Source organism: Bemisia tabaci, chromosome 4, assembly GCF_918797505.1.
Source record: "Bemisia tabaci chromosome 4, PGI_BMITA_v3".
Classification (NCBI taxonomy): domain Eukaryota; kingdom Metazoa; phylum Arthropoda; class Insecta; order Hemiptera; family Aleyrodidae; genus Bemisia; species Bemisia tabaci.
In genome coordinates this window covers 40842945-40864404 of record NC_092796.1, presented here as the reverse complement: position 1 = coordinate 40864404, position 21460 = coordinate 40842945, and the positions used below count along the sequence as shown (strand labels likewise).

General features: G+C 41.5%; 1 protein-coding gene across 4 annotated transcripts in view; it reads right to left on the bottom strand.

Moving 5' to 3' along the window:
- Positions 1 to 21460, bottom strand: part of LOC109035194 (dual specificity tyrosine-phosphorylation-regulated kinase 4) — a 229384-nt gene that overhangs the window by 14089 nt on the left and 193835 nt on the right. For all 4 annotated transcript variants that reach the window (XM_072299858.1, XM_019048746.2, XM_072299859.1 and 1 more), the window contains one exon: positions 4785 to 4898. In XM_072299858.1, coding sequence (XP_072155959.1) covers positions 4785 to 4898 — 114 coding nt within the window. The remainder of the gene's footprint in view (positions 1 to 4784; positions 4899 to 21460) is intronic.

Genomic DNA, 21460 nt, shown 5'->3' with positions numbered 1-21460 from the left:
GTACCTAGGATAAGGGTGGTTGCAACAGTATTTGTCATGAATGGTCCATGACACCTGCAGAAAAGATCGGTGGTTCCTGAGTGATGATAAGAGGACTCGTAGGTTTCGTTGAAACGCATGATTCTCATATGTATCTGTAGAGGTATAGAGTTTTGGCCTGCTGAGGAGTTGAGTAAATTAGGAGCCATTGCTCATAAGCTGACAAAGTTAGGAGGAAACACGATGAAACTGTAGAACTTTTGATACTTTGAGAATGTAAACAAAGACTCAACCTCAAAAATCTTTCACAATAATATTGTGTACTCAATTTCCAAAAACTCTATGGTTCATGAATTTTTTAATCAAAGGTAAGTAAAAGTTCTCCAACTGGATGAGAGATGGCCGTAGTGATCATTCGACGAAATTCTCTCTGCCATTTTACCTATTCATGGAATCAAGTAAATGTAGGTCCCCGTTTATTAGACGATGCGACGCATGAAAAAATGCCAGGCGAAAGCAGTATCTTTTGTTATTGTAAGTCATAAAATCAGGTTGTAGGTAAGAAAACTTCCTCACACATGGAGGTGATGTAACTTTCAACCTCATCTCCTACATAGTCTGGTGGAACACTTATTATCGTCTTACGGTAAGTAATGGAGAAACCTTGTTTTATCGTCTCAAAGCGAGTCCTTAAGGAAGGTTATTTACCCTCTTTACTGAAAAGTAGACAACAGGCCAGTTGAAATTTTGCTCTCATTGAGCGTTCAAATGCCTGTGTTAGGTCTGCGGAGATAACACATAAGGTGTCTTGCAATGAATCTGACGGAACCAAATTCACCAGAGAGTGAATGAGTAAATGAGTCATGAAACCTAGAATTTTTAGTACAAATAAGAGGCTAACACATACCTTTGTTATGGAGCAATGTGAGAGGTAGAATGTAGCGGTTTCAGAGTAGAGTGTTATAAGGAAGATTTATGAAACTGTCGGTGCCGCAAAAAATCTTAGACTTTGAAAGTACACAATTTTCTGCTACTTCAGATATCTCAGATTTTTTGACACCTAGTTAAACTCAATAATTAGAAGTTGTGAACTGACAGGGATGTGATGACGACATCGCTTTGAGAATAACAGATATTCTATGATCAAGGATACACTCGAGCGGTCCTTTTCATAATTTGCAGCGATGAGGTGGTGACAATTACGAAGGTACAAATCCCTGCGCTTGAGCTGCGCAAAATGCTCCAGTCGTTTATCTATGCTATTCAGCATAAAAATGCAAACCGTGTTGTAATTGGTGCTTGAGAAAAACTGTGGTACACTAGTATAATGAAGCATTTTGCATGTATCGCAAATGGCAGATCTCCTACCTGACATACTTTAATTAACCCAAAAACACTAAAACAGTCTCTGAGGTAGCATGATAATTGGTCAAATAATTTCACAGCATTATACTTCAGAAACTTTCACAAACTTCACGAGGTGGGCAGAACGAGTGTGAAGACAAGACACGACATACTTTGAATAATTCCAAAATATTATGCTTCAAATTTCAGACAATTTCACAATCTTAAACGAGGCGGATGGCTTATGGAATTAATTATGGATGGAGGGAGATGGACGAAATATGAAAACACAAAGGAGTAAGCGAGACGCGAGAAGCAAATACGGGAGAGTAGTGTCATCTGATCTGAATCTGAATCGCGGCTATGTACCTACAGAATATGAACATTGATCTTATTAAGCAAGGATACACTCGAGCGGTCCTTTTCATAATTTGCAGCGATGAGGTGGTGACAATTACGAAGGTACAAATCCCTGCGCTTGAGCTGCGCAAAATGCTCCAGTCGTTTATCTATGCTATTCAGCATAAAAATGCAAACCGTGTTGTAATTGGTGCTTGAGAAAAACTGTGGTACACTAGTATAATGAAGCATTTTGCATGTATCGCAAATGGCAGATCTCCTACCTGACATACTTTAATTAACCCAAAAACACTAAAACAGTCTCTGAGGTAGCATGATAATTGGTCAAATAATTTCACAGCATTATACTTCAGAAACTTTCACAAACTTCACGAGGTGGGCAGAACGAGTGTGAAGACAAGACACGACATACTTTGAATAATTCCAAAATATTATGCTTCAAATTTCAGACAATTTCACAATCTTAAACGAGGCGGATGGCTTATGGAATTAATTATGGATGGAGGGAGATGGACGAAATATGAAAACACAAAGGAGTAAGCGAGACGCGAGAAGCAAATACGGGAGAGTAGTGTCATCTGATCTGAATCTGAATCGCGGCTATGTACCTACAGAATATGAACATTGATCTTATTAAGCCAGAAGAGGGCCAAAGACGCCAAAACTCATGAACCAATTAAAGAAGGGCAAAAGGATGGCAATACTCTCCAGTACCTAGGTCAAAGACACATAACCTAGATGTAGGCGAATTCTACTAAGGTCTCCGAATAAGGTTATCACCGGTGGAAAAGTTTTCGGAAAACAGAACGCGAATCTTGAACTTTCAGAAGTAATTATAGGATAACTATAAACCGCATAGCAAAGAGAGTTTTAGGACTGTTATTTATTTCTTACGCTAATTTGCATTTAATCGTATTCACAGAGGCATAATGAGGTAATCAAAAAAAAAAAAAAAGTAAAAATGGCGTTTTGTGCATCGATGAGTTGGTGCGCCATTTGATCGCTTGAGCGCCCTACTATACTAGAGCTCTAGTGGCAAATCGAAATCAAAAAGCGCCGCCTATCGGCTGAGCGCTTAAAAGGGTACGTATTCCCAGGATAGATAATAAAAAATCGAAAAAAGGGTACGTAGGTGGCTGAGGCTAAGTAGACCAAACAGGAAATCCGGATGACGAGATGGAAAATAAAAGTAAATATTTCGCCGACGAGTTGTATTTTTGTTCTTTGTTATGGCGAGATCCTTTCTCTAAGGTAAATTCTGCTTTCTCAGAGTTAATATTGAAAAAACTTGAGTAACCTTTAACCTCATGGGAAATTATTGGGCTCGACTGAAGCATGTCCAATTTTCCATCGATCATTTTATTTCAGGCCTTGATTAGCGATGTCGCAGGGGATTAAAATGAAAAAGGAGACGGAGAGGTAGAAGAACAAGAGAGAGGAGCTGAAATTAAAATTTTATGCTCAGAAATTATGATGTATCGAAATAGTATCGTCTCCATTCTTGAGGATAGCTTGAGCTTGGATCTGATTTTGAATTCCCATGAGGCTCTGCTTCCTTGTCTCCATGATACTGATAGGCTTATTTTAATTTTTGCTTTGATTTAAAATAAAGAGCCAAAGGAATCTTTAAAAACTGCAACACATAGTTCTTCCGTATTCACTAAAACGAGAATGGGGTTCTACCTTTTTGCGATCACGTCATGCGGATTTCTATTGCACCATTCCTTTAATTTTCAGTTATTTTTCTAGTAAGCCCACGGCTACTCTGCTTTGCTGAGGAAGAACGCCGTATAAACATTCGAGAGTTGGCAAGTTTCCTTGAATAAAACTTGTATTTGTGAGGAGTGTTCTGCATAGTTTTCCTTGAAATTTTCAGTTATTTTTGATTAAATTGCATGCAAAGTTGTTTGAAAATTTTGGGGAAAATTTTTTCCTAATAAATTCAGTTGTTATCGAGGGAAACTTGGCAACGTCTGAAGGCTCATACGGCGTTCTGCCTTGGCACGGCAGTGTCGCTGCTATTGGTGTTATCGCATACTCATGATTATCATTTTTTTACTAATTTTCAACACAAAAATTTTCCTCTCTATCATTCATTTAGACATCTGCTCCTTAGTATGTGATCTATGACGTCATCAAATTTGAGTCACGTATGAATACTTGACGAATGAATCGTTGTAAAAACGAGGGTAATCCTTCACTAGGACTTCCGATTAATTAGACCGAGTTTCATGGAAAACCAAGATTCCAAATTCAACTAAGTTTCATCGAGATTGAGTCAAAGAAATAGATTTAACGGTCAATTCCTCCATAAGGCTCAATGTTAGAGATATAGTTCACGCCTTCAGTCACGTTTAAAATATTTCTTTGCGATTAAGAAATTTTGACGGAAGAAAAAGAGCAGCTGGTTTAACTCAAAAGTAGCCTTAATGGCAATTTCGCACGTTGAAAACACTGTTTTTACTCCACTAAAATCGATTGTTTTACATATATTTAAATCGGGGGAAAACAGTGTTGCCATCTCTCAAAAATCGCCATTGAGTATCCCTGCTAAAAATGAGTGTAATGTTAGCATATTCATAGCAATGTGCTAGTATTAAGTTTTCAAGCATAATACTGAGTAACGTAATATTAGCAATATGCCGGTACTATACCAGCTATATGTGCTAGCTAGCATAATTCTGATGCGCACATAATTAGTGAAGTGTCAAGATAATACTCCTGAGTGTAGAATCAGTATAATGCCAGTGTAATGCTAGCATTACCCTTGTGAGTGTATAGCTAGTATAATGCTAGCTATATGCTCAAGAGTGTATAACTAGTGTAATGCTAGCATAATGCAATTCTGCATGTGTGCAAATCATATTATGCTAGCTATACACTCACGAGTGTAATGCTAGTATTACATTCATTTTTAGCAGGGATACACTTGACTAATTTTTGTTTTTTTCAAAATTATACTTGGTTTGATTCCGGATTTTTTCGGTATAGCTTAAGTTGAAAAAGGACACCTTTTTATGAATAGATCAGTGTTTTTCTGCTCAACGTTTATACATGTTTGAATTTATTGTTTGACAGTTATATCGGGAATAAAAAATTACCTCTGGTCCGTTCCGAGTAAGCATTCCATTCCGTAATTTGCTCGGGACTGGCTGATGCGGTTTATGTGACGGACGTGCCAGCACATCCTTGCTTAAGGTTATGGAGCCAGGACTCTGAAAAAGAGGTAAAAAACAATCACGGTTAGTCGACATTGAGAGGGGCTTGACTTTCGGCTGAAGCGAAAGTTTGCAAGGGCTCGGTTCGAACGAGGAACGTCAGAAAAATCCGGGGGAAATTTGCACAGGAAGAGACGGACGAAGATACGAAAGGGAAAAGTTCCTTCGAGAGTGCTTTCGCATCGCATGCATGGAAATGGGCACGCCTGCTTGCATGGCCGAGAACAAACACGCAGATAAAAAAAATGCATGCTGCAAAAGGGACAAGGTTGCTCCTCTGAATACGAACGAAATCTTCAAATCGATGGATAGGTAAAGTTCATTATTCTGGGGGTCATGAAAGTCATCTTTAGTCGCCGCGCAGTGGGACGAGTCAGTAGGAGAGGTCGGACAAAATTCAGAAACTTTAAACGCTCATACCTCCACCTCGAGGTTCTAAAAGTGGCTTTATTGGTTCCTCGTGAAATTTTCTTCAGAAGGCACTCCTTTAAATTTAAAAAATGACAAATTAAACATCAAAATTCGCAGTTTAAGTCAAAAATATGATGTCCGACCTCTCCATTAACTCGATCCACTGTGCTTTACGGAGGAGAGGAGGCGAAAAAAGGAAAAAAACCGAACAACTTGGATGCTTTTTGGACTTTTAATGTCACGTTGAATGACTTTCGCGGCTGCGCGCTCCCTACGAAACCGTGGCTTTGCCCGAAGCACTGGCTGGAGCGCATCCTGCAGCAGAGCAACTATTCGCGCTCCTGCGTCGTGTCTATTGCCTATGAAAAAGTGCAGGCGTTATACGAGCAACTATTCGCGCACCTGCGTCGTGTCTATTGCCTACACGAAAAATTGCAGGCGTTATACGAGGCTATGGTTTTTCCTTAGTTGCAAAGGCCTTAAGTATTTCATGTAAGCTAAAATACTACACAAATTACTTGTCACATTTCGTCTTTCCGAAAGGAAGCAAACCAACATTTTTTCTCGGAATTTGATACTTCCTCGTGGTGTAAACTATTCTGTGAAGATTTTCAACAGCAACGTCCATTGGTTTCCGCTTTAGAAAAGCCAATTTAACAGCGGAGATTTTGAAAAATCGCGTGTTTCGCGACTTTTACCGATCATTTGCAACGAGCACAGTGCAAAATTTTGGAGAACGTGGGAAGTCCCGGCGGGGAGCGCAAAGGTCGGTACCAAAACGAGACACCCCCCCCCCCCCCCCTCCGCCGTTAAGGAAAGAGCTCTGCCGTGCTAAGGAAGAACGCCGTATGAACATTCGAGAGTTGCCAAATTGCCCCGGGAAAAACATGTATTTTTGAGTACAATCATCAAAATTTTTCCTTGAAATTTTTCGACCTTATAAACAAAATTGTCTGAAAAAATTGAAGAAAAATATTCACGATTTGCTCAGTAAAGTAAGGTTTTATTGAAGGAAACGTGGCAACGTCTGAGGGTTCATACGGTGTTCTTCCTGGGCATGGCGGAGCTAGAAAGTCCCGCTTTGACGAGACAACGAAAGAGCCCGAAGAAGCATGCTGCTGCCTTGGCGAGTTGGCGCACCTGGTACGACACCGCATGGCGTGCTCCCTTTAATAGTTTAATTACAATCTTTAAGTCTAGCTTCTTTTCCGTTTCAGTTTTCTTTCAGCCCTTGCCCCCTTCCCTCCTCCAGCGCGACCTCTCGGCGCAAACTGTCTGCTTGTATTACTCTGCCCCCCTTGTAATTGCTTTATTAGCATAGCGTGATTTTCAGCCCACGGCTTACGAGACTAACCCTGCTGCCGATTTGGAGTCTTTTTTTTCGCTCCTCGAGTTAAAACGCTTTTTGATGAGCGCCGAAGACGCTGGGAACTCAACAGCCCTGCATTGACGATCAAATTCCGAACCAATTCCAATCAAAGTAGACATGCTGATGACTGGTGGTCACCATCTACCATCAAATTTTGACGGGCCGCACTTTTTTGTTTAAAGTAAGATCAGAACGGAGTGCCACCATTCATCATTTCCTGCCACAGGAAACATTTCTGCCAAGTTTTCATTTTAAAATGAAGCAAATTAATGAGTTTAAGACTGATGACTCCCGACACTTTGATGCTACTTTGATCGGTTGTTGTTGACATTAGTTAAGTTTTTGACATTATTTGCAAAGAAATTCTGTAAAAAAATTTCTCCAAGGTACACAAGTTTTTCTGCTGCGATACATTGTTTCCAAAAAATTTAAAATGGCGTTTGCGGCGTTCTTGCGTTGCACGACAGCACAGAGAATGGGGGATGGAGGGGGACTTAAAAACACAGAAAATTTTCGCATTTTACAACGATGACACTTGAAAATTTCAAGTTTTGGCAGCTTGGATGATTCTACTGCGAAATTTTGCCGTTTACTCTTTCCCTTTCGCGCTCAGAAAAAAAGAAGGAAAAATACAGTAAAGGCAGAGAGAATCAGGAAATTTAGAACATCATGTGAACCCTATTTCACTTATGGCTTAGAATTGAATAATCTGAGAAACTTTGGTACAATATTGAACTTTATTGAGCCCCTGCGCAACTTGGGCTCCGGGTGTCCTTTTTCCAGCGAAAACAGAATATGGACCTTAGTGCTTGAAATTTCCCGGACAGAAGGAATGTCCAATTTCTAAGCTGTATAAAGTAAGCTTATTCTATCATTTAAAGTCTGTTGGAACATTAAATACGGAGTCTTGGCAATAGCTTTTGGCTAAAATATAAAACATTCTTGCTGCGAATCATCTGAGATTTTTTTTTTTTTTTTTTTTTTTTTTTTTCGTCACACATGGGAAGGGATTTTTTCTCTGAAATTTACACTTGAGTGAGACAATCGAATAGAAGGAAAATGGGCGTAGGCTTCATAAATTATAGTCAAAGGGGCACTTTTCTAGTCAAAACTTTTATTCTAGTTAGAATGTGTTGATTTAGATTTAAGGGTTGGTCCCTACAGCCAAATAGATATTTTTCTCGATAATTTTTTGTAAATGTGGCAAAGTTGACGGGAAGTTATCGTTTGACGCCATCATACGAGATCTTTCACACGGAAGCACGTCTCCTGCTGCATCGTAAAAGAAAGGTATTTCAGAAGGCATGGAGAAACGTTCTTCACCGAAAATGAGACAAGTCGCTGTCTTCCTTGAACCTCTTTTATTTTTTTTTTTTATTTTTTAAATAAGGTGCGTAATCCCCCCATCTTCCTGGAAACTATCGCGGAAACACAATTTTTTTCAGTTATATTAAAAATCTGTTCCGTTAAAAACATTCAAGTTAAATGTTAAATCTGATTTAGACAAATCTGATTCCTCAAGGAACAGGCCCGGATTTACTTACTTGCCGCCCATGGGCCACCTGTATTTTGCCGCCCCCTTCTCATTCGTTTTGAAACATCAATAAAAACTATCAAGTGAACGTGCCGGAGGGGGAGGGGTTCATAAGATGCATTTACTCGTGTTTGACACATTTCTTGCGAGAGCCCTGTCAACACTATACTAGCAAAAGTTCACGGAACTTGGCGCTATAGTTAAGTTCCATAAACCTATCTCTGTGTGGACAATGCCTTCCATTTATATGAAATGAATGATTAAATAATGACAGAACAAATATAAATGTGGTTTAATAATTTTAACTTCCGCCGCCGCGCCGCGCTGACCACTCTGTGTTTGGCGCAATGCGTGAAGTACTTCTACAGTTTTGTATGCGCTACGCGTTTCACGCCGACCGCTGCTAACCGCACTGTGTTTGACGCAATGCGTGAAGTATTCATGCAGTCTTGTAGGCGCTAATATGTGTTACATGCCGACCGCCGCGCCGAGGGTTTCTCGTTGCATCTCAAGTTCTCGTCATCATCGCTCTCTGCGCAGCACCGTTTCAGACCAAATTCCGTGTTCGGTTCCTCTCTTAGTCTTAACTCGACTAATTAAAGGTGCTGTCTTTTGTACCACAGAAAGACGAAAAAATTAGAAATACACTCTCAGGAAATGAGAGATTTTATCACCTTTTCTCGTTTGTAATTTTTTTCTCAGATTCCGAATTTTCTTTAAAGCTACATTTAAAAAAAAATGCAAAAGTTACCGCCCCCTAAATTTGCCGCCATAGGCCGCGGCCCATGTGGCCACCCCCTAAATCTGGCCCTGTCAAGGAATGGATGAATGGAACCTAATTATGGACCTAACTCCACTCAGAGGTTGCAAAATTGACCAAATAATTCAATTTTCTAAAACAAAATACGTCTGTGCAATTTCTGTCCTAAATACCGCATGATTATTGCGAATACTCAGAAAAACATCATTGAAATTTTTAGTTAGAAATTTTCAACAGCTCCTTGGAAAATATACGATATGTGAGTAGAAATTCTGCAATGTTGAACTGAAGTTGCATTCTTTTGTCACGGAAGCGACTAACTGTGGAAAGATGTTGAAGGAAAAAATTAAACTGACGCACACCATCGGCAATAGCCCGAATCTGTTTTTCTTTTTCTTTCTTTCCTTTTTTTCACGCTTTGGTCTTCTTTGCTAGAGCAAAATCTTAAATCAAAATAGCACTGGAAAAAAAATTCTTGAGATATCATTTTAACTTAAAGCGTAGTTTCTTGTCGACGAAATTTGTTGGGGTTTTTTTTTAATTAAAGAAGCGTTGTAGTGCTTTAATTTTTTCAACTTAAACTTAATGGTATGGATAACAAACGACACTTTTTCAACTTTAAAAAAAAAAAAAAAAAAAAAAAAAAAAAAAAAAAAAAAAACTTTTTGTTGACAAGAAACGACGTTTTAAATCAAAATAATACCTCAAGAAAAATGTTCTTCAGTGAGTGAAGAAAAAAATTACCGGCGAGCCGCATCTCTCTTAAGCGTTCACTCCAATTTCCTTTTTGTTCCTGATGCGTGTCATGTCGAGGTTGATTGATGCGTAATCTCTGCTCGACGCCGTAAGAATAAATCTTTGGGCTCCCCGCGGTGGTGCGTTGTATACTACTATCGATCCCCTAGGATACGTGCGTTTCAAGACGCTTCAAAAGCCCGAGATCCGGCGACGACGGGTGACGGCGAAACGATTCAAAATGCGTGCCGACATGAAAATGACGAGAAAAGACCAACCAACGTAAAACGCAATACAACAGCAACTCGCCATGTAACAACAATCTCAACACAGGACCAAACCACCGCTTAAAAACGGAAGCAAAGTAAGCCCCCCCCGACGCACGGGACTTCGAGAAAACAATAAACACTCCAACCAAGGAGCAACCTCAGACAAACCAGAACGACTACACAAAGCCAAATCAACAACAAGCCCTCAAACACCCCCACGCCCAACACACACACCACCTTAAGGCCCAAACCCACCACAACTCCTAGCCACACCACCCGCCACGCTACACCCCCACGCATATCCCCCCCCCCGACGCCCCTCAAAACCCCCTCCCACCGCACACTCCGCTCTCCACCTCCAATCCCACCAGAATACCACCCCCCAAGTCCTCCCTGTAATAGTAAACTCCCCACACACACCAACTGCAGGGCCACCAACCAACCCCGCACCCCGGCCCCACCCCCTCTACGACCACCCCGCCCCACCATTACCACCCACACATGTCTTTCGCCAGTGTTCAAACAAAGACCCTATTGTAGCGCCAGACCGTACCTGCAGACCCCTCATCCCCTAATGCCGACCCCACGCAGCACGGTAACCCCCCTCAACGCCACCCACACAATTCATCACCCTCAGCAGACCTGCCCACCTCCCAAAATAACCAACCACCACCAACTCCCCCCCCACACCACCCATATCCCGTACCCCAACCAATACCCTTACCCCCCAACTTAGTCCACCCCACCAGCGCCCAGCCACCCCGCTACGCCCCCTACCCCACCTCCCCCCCAACTACACTTCACACCCCAACGTGATGACCCCACGTTAAGTGGCCGATCCCTCCGGACTGGGTTTATATAATATATAAAAATTGTGGGGTTATATAATTTTTTTTTTTTTTTTTTTTGTTTTTTTTTTTTTTTTTGTTGTTGTTTTTTTGGGGGGGGGTTTTTTGAAGATTGTAGATTTATGGGGTAAAGAAGGAGAATTGATTTGTGTATTAATGTATGGATTTGGGGTGAGTGTTGGGAAAGTATTTGATGTTTTTCAAGAAAGTTTGGAAAGATTGATGTGAAAGAAGGGATTGTTATAGAAATGTGATCCCCTTGCGTTACTATTTATCATGGTAGGATTGGAATGGTTGAATCGTCCGCCTGAATCAGTTAGAAAGCAGTCCGGCCGATTCTTCCTTGAAAAATTGGGGCAAACACTGGACTCGCTCCTCCATTTAAAATATATATAAAGGAGGCCCTGGAGACAAGCTCAAATTTTCCGTCCAAATTTCTGATCAAAAATGAAATTGACAAAACATGGCCGCCCCGGTCAAAATTTTGCAGGCCGCAAAAATTTGAATAGAAGGAGGTGCGCGCCAAGTCGCCATTTCGATCGGAAATTGGCATGGATATTTGAGTGTGTATGCAGGCCTTTCAACAATCGAATCTTGTTGAGACAGCTTCTCACCTAAAATTGATACTTTTAAAACGAAAAAAAAAAAAACAAAATTGGCAATTTGTAGAATCGCCACTGCGTGAGGCAACCGTCGTCAATGGAGTTTTTACACCCCTGATCGGTGAAGAATGAGTCCAGCGCTACCAGAGGCAAGAGACCCTCCACTGGTCTCTAGGCTATAGATGTAAGCTTTTACTATCGGGGATTCAACAATTCCTTATGGACAATTAATAAGGGAGCAACAGTCATCACCCTAATTTCGGCTGTTGACCTACCTACATAGTGGATGATGAGCTTTGGGTGACGTCATGAGCCAAACAACGTTTCCCAAACTTCGGGTATTTTTGGACTGTTTGCAAGACGAACTGCCAACACGTTGTTAAACATCAACCATGCGGGGTAAATCAACAGCAGAATGCTGAAGTCCCGAAAGAAAGTGCTTCCACCATTGCCAAGATACCAATGGAGGGTCTCTTGTCTTTGAGCTCTACGCACCTAAGAACTTTAGTTCGCATGAAACACGTCCATATTAACAACGTTTCTTCCCTTTATGATATGATTTCAAACTTCGATTCGAAGAATTGAGGTGCAGAGCGATCAACCAGAGCGGTGGGTTCTCTCGACCGAACCGGAAAGTGCTCACTGAACTATTAAGTTCGTTTTTCTCCGCGATAGAGCTGCTCTGATTTATACCATACGGCGTAATCGTTTTCATGTTTCTCCTCACGTCTGCAAACCGACATAAGAGCATCGATCAGACACAGCGCCATCCGCCGACTTGCCGCCGGTCGCACAATCAGAAAATCGGAAATCATCCGATCATGACTTGCTTGCAGCGCCGCGCTACCAGAAATCGATCGGCTATGCTTTACGCATTGCACATGTCATTCACTGTTTCCGTCGCGTCGCGGGGCCATTACGCAACCTCCACGTACCCGAAGCTCCTAACATGTTAGAATTGTTAGATCCTTAGTTGGACGCCGTATCTGGTCAGTAAGTGTGTGCATGTAATGGGTCAGTCGCGCGTACCGCAGAATCGTGTTATGATGTTGAGGGCTTGCGAACGAGGCATAGGTAACAAGTTCCGACCGAACGACAAGTTTTACTTCCAGTGCCGATCAAAATGGGCACTACTTATCGTAGCGTCGCTTGTAGATCCTTCGTTATGTCGAACTGCATCCAAATAGTAACAGTGCCCCCATCATAGCTGATGACACGAACAAATATTTCGTAATGCCTCCATTTTAGCCCCACACGGAGAGAAAACTCAACACAAAAGTTTGGTTAATACGGAAAGGAAACACGAAATAACCCAGGACTCTAGGGTTCCCCAGTCTCTTCGTTGCGCTAAAGCCACCGCAAAGTATACAGAAATCAACACAAAATTTAGGTCAGTTTATGTTTCATATATTAATCGAAAGCAAACACGAGACGAGAAGAGAACACAAAGATTTTTATATATTTTTATCGGCGCAGCCCCCCCCCCCCCCCCCCCCCCCCCCCCTCATGGCAATGACTTTTTAAAAAGCAATTTCAAAAACCATTTCAACGTTAAAAAGTAATTTTCGGGGAACCCTTCGTGGTTATTTCATGGAGTAAAATATAATCCGGTTGAGATTTACGTAAAAAAAATTCTCTATTTTAAAGAGTTTTTAACATTTTCTTGCAAACATTTTCAGTGTTCAAATACGGTACACATTTTAAGAGTTTTTAGAACACTTTCAATACTTACATTTTGCCTCTCGGACTCTTTACTAGAAAAATATCCCAAAAGGTTTCCTAAAAAGAACACATTGACAGTTTTTATAAGAGACGTCGTCTTTCAAAGTTTAAAATTTTTTCAAAAGTTTTATTTTTTATTCAGTCGTTGCTACGGGGATAGTGGCCTTCCAATAGGCTTTTTTCAACGAAGGGAAGGCAAATCTAAAAAGGCATGATTGTTGGACGGCTTTAATGATTTTGGATGGTGTTAATGATTTTTGGACGGTGTTAATGACTTGTTGCGCGGTTGGAGACGACTGGAACTGACGCGCGTCAATACCATGGGTGCAACGAGAGGTGTTTACCGGGTTGGGTTTCTCAATCACCGCCCAAAATACAAATATTTAATCGGATGAGTAATATGCAATCAAACTTTGATTTCGACGGAAGTCAACGCAAGGATACTGCCCGCCCAGCTTGATGATTCAGAAGTATAAGTTTCATGAAAACATAGCTTAATAAGCGGCAATCATCCATCAGTGGCGTGGCGTGCTTTGGGATGCATCGATTTATCTGTCATTGAAACCTATGGAAAAGGATCGATAGACGGGGCTTTCACAACGAACACCTCAATAATCGAATCATTACCACAACTGCAAATGGGGAAATATCGATAATCGATCATTCACCCTTCTCTCCCTCCTCGTAACGCTTTTCTAACGTATGGTCCCTATCAATTAACGCGAAAAATTGCGTTACGCTATCCTCGACGAGTGCGTTACGAATTTTATGAACAGTCCCTGCTTATAAAATCAGCAATAATTACATCGATTGAGAAGGTTAAAAAATGTCTTGGAATCCGACGATATTCTCTAGTCACGTTTGATAACCAAGCCAAAAAAAAAGAAAATAAAAATAACAAAAAACTAAGTACTTAAAACGTCAAAATGTTGAGTTTTCTATTCTCTTACTTTCTTCTTCTTCTTTTTAACCGTCTGGCCGGAAACACTCAAAAGTTCAAGCAGAAATGTCGGACTTGGAGGACAAGGCGCGTAAGTGCAGTTTTTGCTATTTCGAAAAATACGTGTTCGAAGTTTCGAAATTACATGGAGAAGGGAAAGTTCAAACCGACTTTTTGATGCTTAAAAGTTGGAATGAGGAGTCGAATTTTCCATAGAATTTGCATTAAGACTAGTTTTACTTGAAATCATCATCATTTCAATTTTTTCAAAAACTGCACTTATGCGCCTTGTCCTCCGAGCCCCTCAAATGATTATTTAGGGATGAAGAGGAGGACGAGGGATTGATGAAGTAAGCCTCCCACGGAATGAAAAGGAATATCATTTCCACGAAAGTGAGCTTAAAAGGGAGGGTCATTTCAAGCATTGGATAGTAACAGAAATTCTGAAATTCCGACATCGAGACTTCCAGGCACGTGTATTTCCGTTTTTAGCGCTGCAGCGATACACGAAAATACACTTCTCATCAGCGTTTTTGTTGCGCCGATACTTTTTTCGTAGCGCGGGTGTCCATTACGATACTATTTACGTTGCCAATACCCATTTTCTCGAAATGGCATTGGCGGAAGGTACGGTTTGCGTGGAAAAATTGAAACGCCTCTCAGGAATAGAAATCGTTGATCTCGTGACGAGACACATTCCTGGCAAGCGTCGCCGATGAACGCCCATTCCTCGGACTCGAATCAGCTTCCTTATTACCTGCATAATATTATTTGACCGAAAACGACCACTGACCAATAAAGGAGTTGAGGGACACCAGCGGGAAGAAATTTTAAAATTTGCATTTATTTTTTATTGAACGGTGTTCATTACGTAGTCTGGAGGAAGGGGCCCTGGGATTTATTTAAATATGTTAAGGACCAAAATGAGAAGATAATTTGCGTCATGATTGACTTCTGCGATTTGGCAATGTTTACTTTCTTGCTCCCCTTGCGGTTAGAGGAAGTATTTTTTTTTTTTTTTTTTTTTTTTTTTTTGTTTCTCAAACACTAGATATACATACAATGAACACTAATATTACAATGAACAAATCGTTATCATTTCTCTAACCTTATCTGTAACAAATATAATATCCAATATGATACTTAAACTAAGTATCTGTGATTCGAGACACGCCGGAATTACCAATCGGTACATCATCGGCTGGGGGGGGGGGGGGGGGGGCAGTGGGTTAGCAACTGTTACTTTATTATTATATATTTTTTGCTTGGTAATTAAAATTCTCTGTATAAATTCACTTATCTGTTAGAGGAAGTATTGTCATCCAAAAAAAGGGTTAAATTCCATCATTTTTATGCGTTTTAAGGTGCCTGAAGTTTAAAAAAACCATGCTTGAAAAATGTGCGCCCATCCGTCCGGAGTATACTCTACTTCTATGTACAGCCATCTCTCAAAATCTATTTGTTCAATATTTATGGTCCTATTATGCACGTCAAGTGATTTTGGAGTACGCCAGAATGGGGGGGGGGGGGAGGGGCCTAGAGGCAAAATATGACTTTAAACAGAGTCACGCGGAAGGCTTACTTTGGAGGACTGTAGATTTTGAAAAAAAGACTTATACACGTGTCAAAATTTAGGCTGGTTGGTATAATCGAGGATTTTCTTCCTTTTTGTTTTCTTTTTCTCCTTCATCGAGCAAATAGTTGATTACGGCAATGAGTTGATAACACCACCGGGGGGCACTCCAAGGTTGAACGTTAACCTTGTCCAAAATGTCCAAGGCTAATCAAACAACAGAAAAGTAATATGTACTTGAAATAGATATGGGTTATGATTCCGTTATCATTTCGGTTTGACTCCAGACGAAAACAATTCTTATTCCGATTTTTATTTTTAGAAATGGAGAAAGTATTGAGATGATAAAGCTCACTTTTCTCTCGGGTGCTTAGTTCTATTAGGTAGTTGTGCAAAATATTATTTGTGTTCAAACAGCTTTGAACCGATTCTGTGGACCTAAGGATTTTTATTTTACCGGCTTAAAAAAAAGTATTCTAAAGCACGAAAAAAAAAAAAAAATCTGTGTAATTTAAATTATTATTTCAAATCGTATTGCATAATTTATCATCCTCTTGAGTCACGAACACTGGGTTGTTGAGGAGTTCGTGTCATCTCCTTGGACCATTCAAAGCCATCGAAGTTGGGATCGCAATATTTATCAATTATTAAATTACAGGAGAGGTCTCCCACGTAATTGGTAAAATTCTTTAATCAGACATCAGAAAATAGTATGGACAGGATTGCAGGGTACCTCCGGCAGGTAAAAATTACATGCCTTACATTTCAGTTTTCACATAGGGTGGAAACCAATGGCGAGGCTTGAATGATCGATTATCGATATTTCCTTAATTGAAGCTATGATAAAGAACCGATTGTTGAGGTGTTCGTTGAGAACATCCTGTGTATCGATCCTTCTCCATAGCTTCAAATGGGGAAATATCGATAAATTGCAACTCACGCCACATCACTAGCGGAAACCGTGCAACCCTTTCCACGAATGCAACTTGTTCCCTGCATAGAGGATTCAACTAATTACAGAGTTAGACTCCCCTGTAATCCGGTCATATAGGTACCACCATCAAGGCCTAATTTTAAAGTTGTTTGCGAGCTTAATAATTGACTACAAACAAAATCACTGCGATGTCTCTCGAGAAATTTTACGCAGTGGCGTAACGGGCGCCCCCGCAAACCCTGCTATGCAGGGGGGCCCAAGCGCCTAGGGGGCCCTCCGGGCCGTCGGCCGCGGAAATTTTATTTTTCTCTGTCTCTTTTATGCTTAGCTTTAGTTTCAAACTTTGGGCCTTTACTTACCGAGATGGGGCTTTTTCCGCTGATTTTTATTGTTAGCTCAGGGTTTTTCATACTTCTTTTGGACTGTTCCTAACTTTTTTTTTGCTGAAGGGCCCCTGCCTTCCAATGTCCACTCAGTGATTACTAAAATTTTTCTCTTTTTTGTCACTTTTCGTAGGTATTTCGGGCTTTGGGTGACCCATGAATCTAAAGGGCCCACAAAGCCCTTGGGGGCCCTTCGATTCTTGGGCCTGCATGGGCCCTTTTGTAGATCCTTGGGCCTGGGCAGGGCTCCCGCCACCCTTTAGATCCTTGATCCTTTAGGGGCCCCATTTAATCGGGTACGGGATCCGGGACAGTGAGGGGAGAGGCATTCCAAGTCCAAGTCCGTGATTTGAAATCTCTCGGGCCAAAAAACGGGAAGGGGTGAGGGAGGTAGGGGCGGGAGGGGGGATGATTTTGGAATTTTATCGACATGGGGGGGGCCTAGAAAAAATTTTGCAGGGGGGCCCAACGGAAGTCCGTTACGCCACTGATTTACGTGGGCAAAATTGCAAGTTTAGAAAAACGTCGAACTTCCCTGACATTTCAGCGACTGTAGCAATGGGACGCATTACTTTTCGGCGTTTGACTTACTTATTTTGATAATTCGTTTTTTGATTATTCTTTTTTACGAATTCTTGACTTTTTTCCAACGTTCTCTAGCATTGGTAATTGAATGTCTAACGATGTATGCTGGAATGCACTCACTTTTCCTTGTCTTTCTTGGCTTCGGTTATCAAGAAAATCTCTTATCACTATCTAGTCACACAGTCACTTACGTAAAAGGTTCGTGTCAAAACCGGAAAAACGAAAGAGGAATCCACGATCAGCATTACCCCTCTGCAATTTCTGTTACGTAAACCCTCCGAAAAGACAGGACAGGATTTCTGGAGAGCTTAGAGGATCAGAGTCCTGGATAGAAAATTACGAAAATTGAGGCTGTCTTGATTTTGGAAGTAAGTTTACTCCGATTGAATTACTCTCAATTTGAAAACGCCCCTTCTCGGGAAAACGAAATTTTTCAGGGGACGCTAAAAACTGCGTAACAGCCAGAAAATGAGTTTTTCTACGCAGAAAAATGAGCATCTCAAAAAACCCGAGTTGGGTTTATTTTGAACTGAGAGATTCAACTAATCGCAAAACTCCCCCAGAAAAAAAGCCATTCAACTCGAATTCCGGAGGTGGCAATTTTTAGCTTTTTCAGCCCCGAGCGGCAAGATCACAAATCCGGCCTCGCAAATTGATGCGATCACCTGATTTTCTCGTCGAGTTTCCGGAATTTCCCTGGTTCACCCTGAACTTTACGACTCTACCAGGAGTAATGATTCAGGTCGCAAATTACCAGACTCCGCGGAAGCCTCCCTCGACATGGTTGCCAGATTGTGCTGAAAAATCAGCACTCTTCCCCTTTGGAACCCGTGTAAAATATCCGGATTTAATGGCACAACTTGAAAACGTTGTCCCTGGAAGACGGAAGCGCTGCGTGCGCGGCGCACTCGGGAACTGGGTCGCGGGACGTCCGGCCAAGGGCGGCGGGGACGGAATCGGCGGAGTTTTCGCATTTCGCGGGACACCAAAGGGATCGGGCCGCAGCAGGGGGCCGGGGGAGGGGATGTGACACACGGGGCGGGAAAGGAGGGGGGATACAGCGTTAAGTTGCGACGACCCTGTCGCGCTTCGGAACTGGGGCAGGGAATGTAAACAATTTCTGCTGCACCACTGACCCTGCCCAAGGATCCAAGGATCCGGATCCGAGATGCAAGGAAGGGTCGCACAAGGAGACCGCGGGGCTCATACGCTCCCGGATCCTTCCGGATTAAGTTACGTCCGACACTCACACTCACACACCCTCGCGCCCGGGAAAAATCGCAGTCTCCTGCATGAAAAGACGTACATTTTGTGTCGAAGTTGCAAAATTTCCTACATGGTGTCTACTAAAAGTTTAGTTTCGATTTTCTAGATTTTTCCGGATCTTTCAGATGAATTTCCGGATTTTTTTGGCGCGAATAAAATAACACGTGTTTGATTTTACGAATCAACGTTCTTGACGAATCGAATCAAATGTTTCACTTTTCCATGTGTTGAGCCACGTGTGGTTGAAAATTGCTTAACGGTTTCGGAATTTCCTGATTCATGAACAATTTTTTCCTGATGACATCCAATGCCCTGATACTTTCCGGATTTCCTGAGTTTTACTGCCGGGAGACACCCATACATCCACCCAGAAATCGTATTTTCACAGTTAAGCATTTTTAGTGAAACATTTCGACGGACTTCTCTCCTGATTACGCCCTTAAATCAGCAAAATTTTGGACCGAAATCTTGCAGTCACACTGTTGGAGAAACTTGAATTGTTCGAATCAACTTTGCAACCTCATAATTGAGAAGCGTTCTTTCGAACGAGAAGCAGGGGAATTTGGCATTTATTAAAAATACATGCTTGTGGTTACCAATTGATCCGCAAAAGTAAGACTGGGCTCAGAACTTCACTTACCTGAAACAGATAAAAGAAAAATAAATATTATTGATAAATTCTGTGAAACGAATGCATTGAAATAAAATTGAAGAGGGACGGAAAAAAAGATTTAGGATTTAGGATTATGCTGCCGTGCTAAAGATAAACGTCGCAGAGGCCTCCAGGCGTTAGCCCAATTTCCCTTGGTAAAAAATTATTTTTGAGCCATTTTCTATAAGAAACAACCCTTAATTGGACTGCATTTTGCAATTTGGAACTATAAATTCTGGCTCTTCTGGAAAAACACTTATGTGCATAGGGAAACTAATGGCACGTGCGTTGTTTTTAAACCGGGCTAGAATTTATAGTTCCAAATTGCAAAATGTAGTCCAATTTTGCTCTGGCAAAAGTTTGCAAGAGGTCGAATAACCTGAAATTTGGCAAAATGGCGAAAAATTTGCTTGGGACTTAGGTCGAGAGACCGCGAGAACGAATCGGATCGGGCTCCTTGGATTACGACTCTAATGGATCATAAATATTCATGGCTCCGACTCGAGCTGCATGAATGGTATCATCCTCCCCTGAGCCGGTGCCAGTGCTAGCCGCTGCCATCCCGAAACCGGACGCGAAAAACTAAGTTACGCAAATTAATTCTTTGCTCTTTCACATCTTTTAAGCAAACCACACGGAGGAGTCCCTGATCCCTTTCTCGCGCGTTGACTCTGTGAAAAAAATCACAAATCCAGCCCGGATCATCTGAACTACGTCTGCACGGAGTTTAAGGTGATTCCTCCCAGGAAGTAAACAAACATCGATAAATCCAACAAATTTTACTAAAATACGAGTTTTGATATTCATTATTTGTAAATCGAGAGCTGAAACGGCGTAGAGGCATACTTCAGCAGTCTTTTGGTGAGAAATCTCTTGCAAAAACCCTAAATTAAAGCCAAATGAGACAAACGTGAAATATCGCATTCGATGAGTCATCGAACTCAAATTTTCACACGCTAAAATGTTAAATTTCAAAATTTCATTTTCGTGCGAACTGCTCTTATCAGTCCACTCCACTGAAAAAAAAGAAAGAAAAAAAAAGAGAATCGGTTACAACAGGGACTGTGCTTAGGTTATTGAACAGTAGAACACAGAACCTCTTCGGTTAAGGTAAGCGAATTTTTGGGTCGTAGAAACCTGATTTCGGCCATAAGAATCGATTTCCTATGATCGAAAACTTCGGTCACTCGAACCGAAAAAGTTCGGTGTTCAATGTGAACCGAGCTCTTTTGTTCCCTGAGTGCCTGAAAAGGCCTTGCGACAAGGAATCTTACGTACCCAACAATAGAATAAACTCGAAAAGCAGGCACCGGCATATTCGAAGCACATAGTTGGACCACAAACTTCGACTCCGACGACATACGCGAAAACCCGGGGTCCGCTCTACACTTTCCGATGATCTGTAACGACACCGCGGTCGAAACTGAATTGTTGAAGTAGCGAGCACTTCGACGCGGAGACGTTAGTGTAAGATTCGGAGGAGAAACCTAACAATGCAAATAATGGTAAGCCAGAGATTTTGATAACAGCGCGGCGACCGAATTAATTACGGTGCAGAAAATGACAGTTATATGTCGCTTATTGTGTTTGAGAGCGCTGATACGATCGCGAAAATCGACGCTATAACCGCCGATCTCGGGTTCTTTAATGTCTGGCCGAGATGTCTCGTTTCCAGGAAGGGATAGTGGCGTCAATAACAGGCGCCGTTTCGGGCATTCCGGATCACGGCAAAATTGGAGGTTAATAGGTTAATAGACGCGCGACATCGCAAATTCCGATTGGACTGCATTTGCGATAGGAACTACTATTTCTGACTAATTTTAGAAAAAAAATAAGTGACATATTAGTTTGTCTCTGCAGATAAGAGATTTTTTAGATGAGCCATAAAAGGTAGCTCCTTCTTGCGAGATAAGATTTGACAGTATAACTCTGCGAACCTCAACTCGTATTTTATCCTATTGAAGGAAACAGGCCGA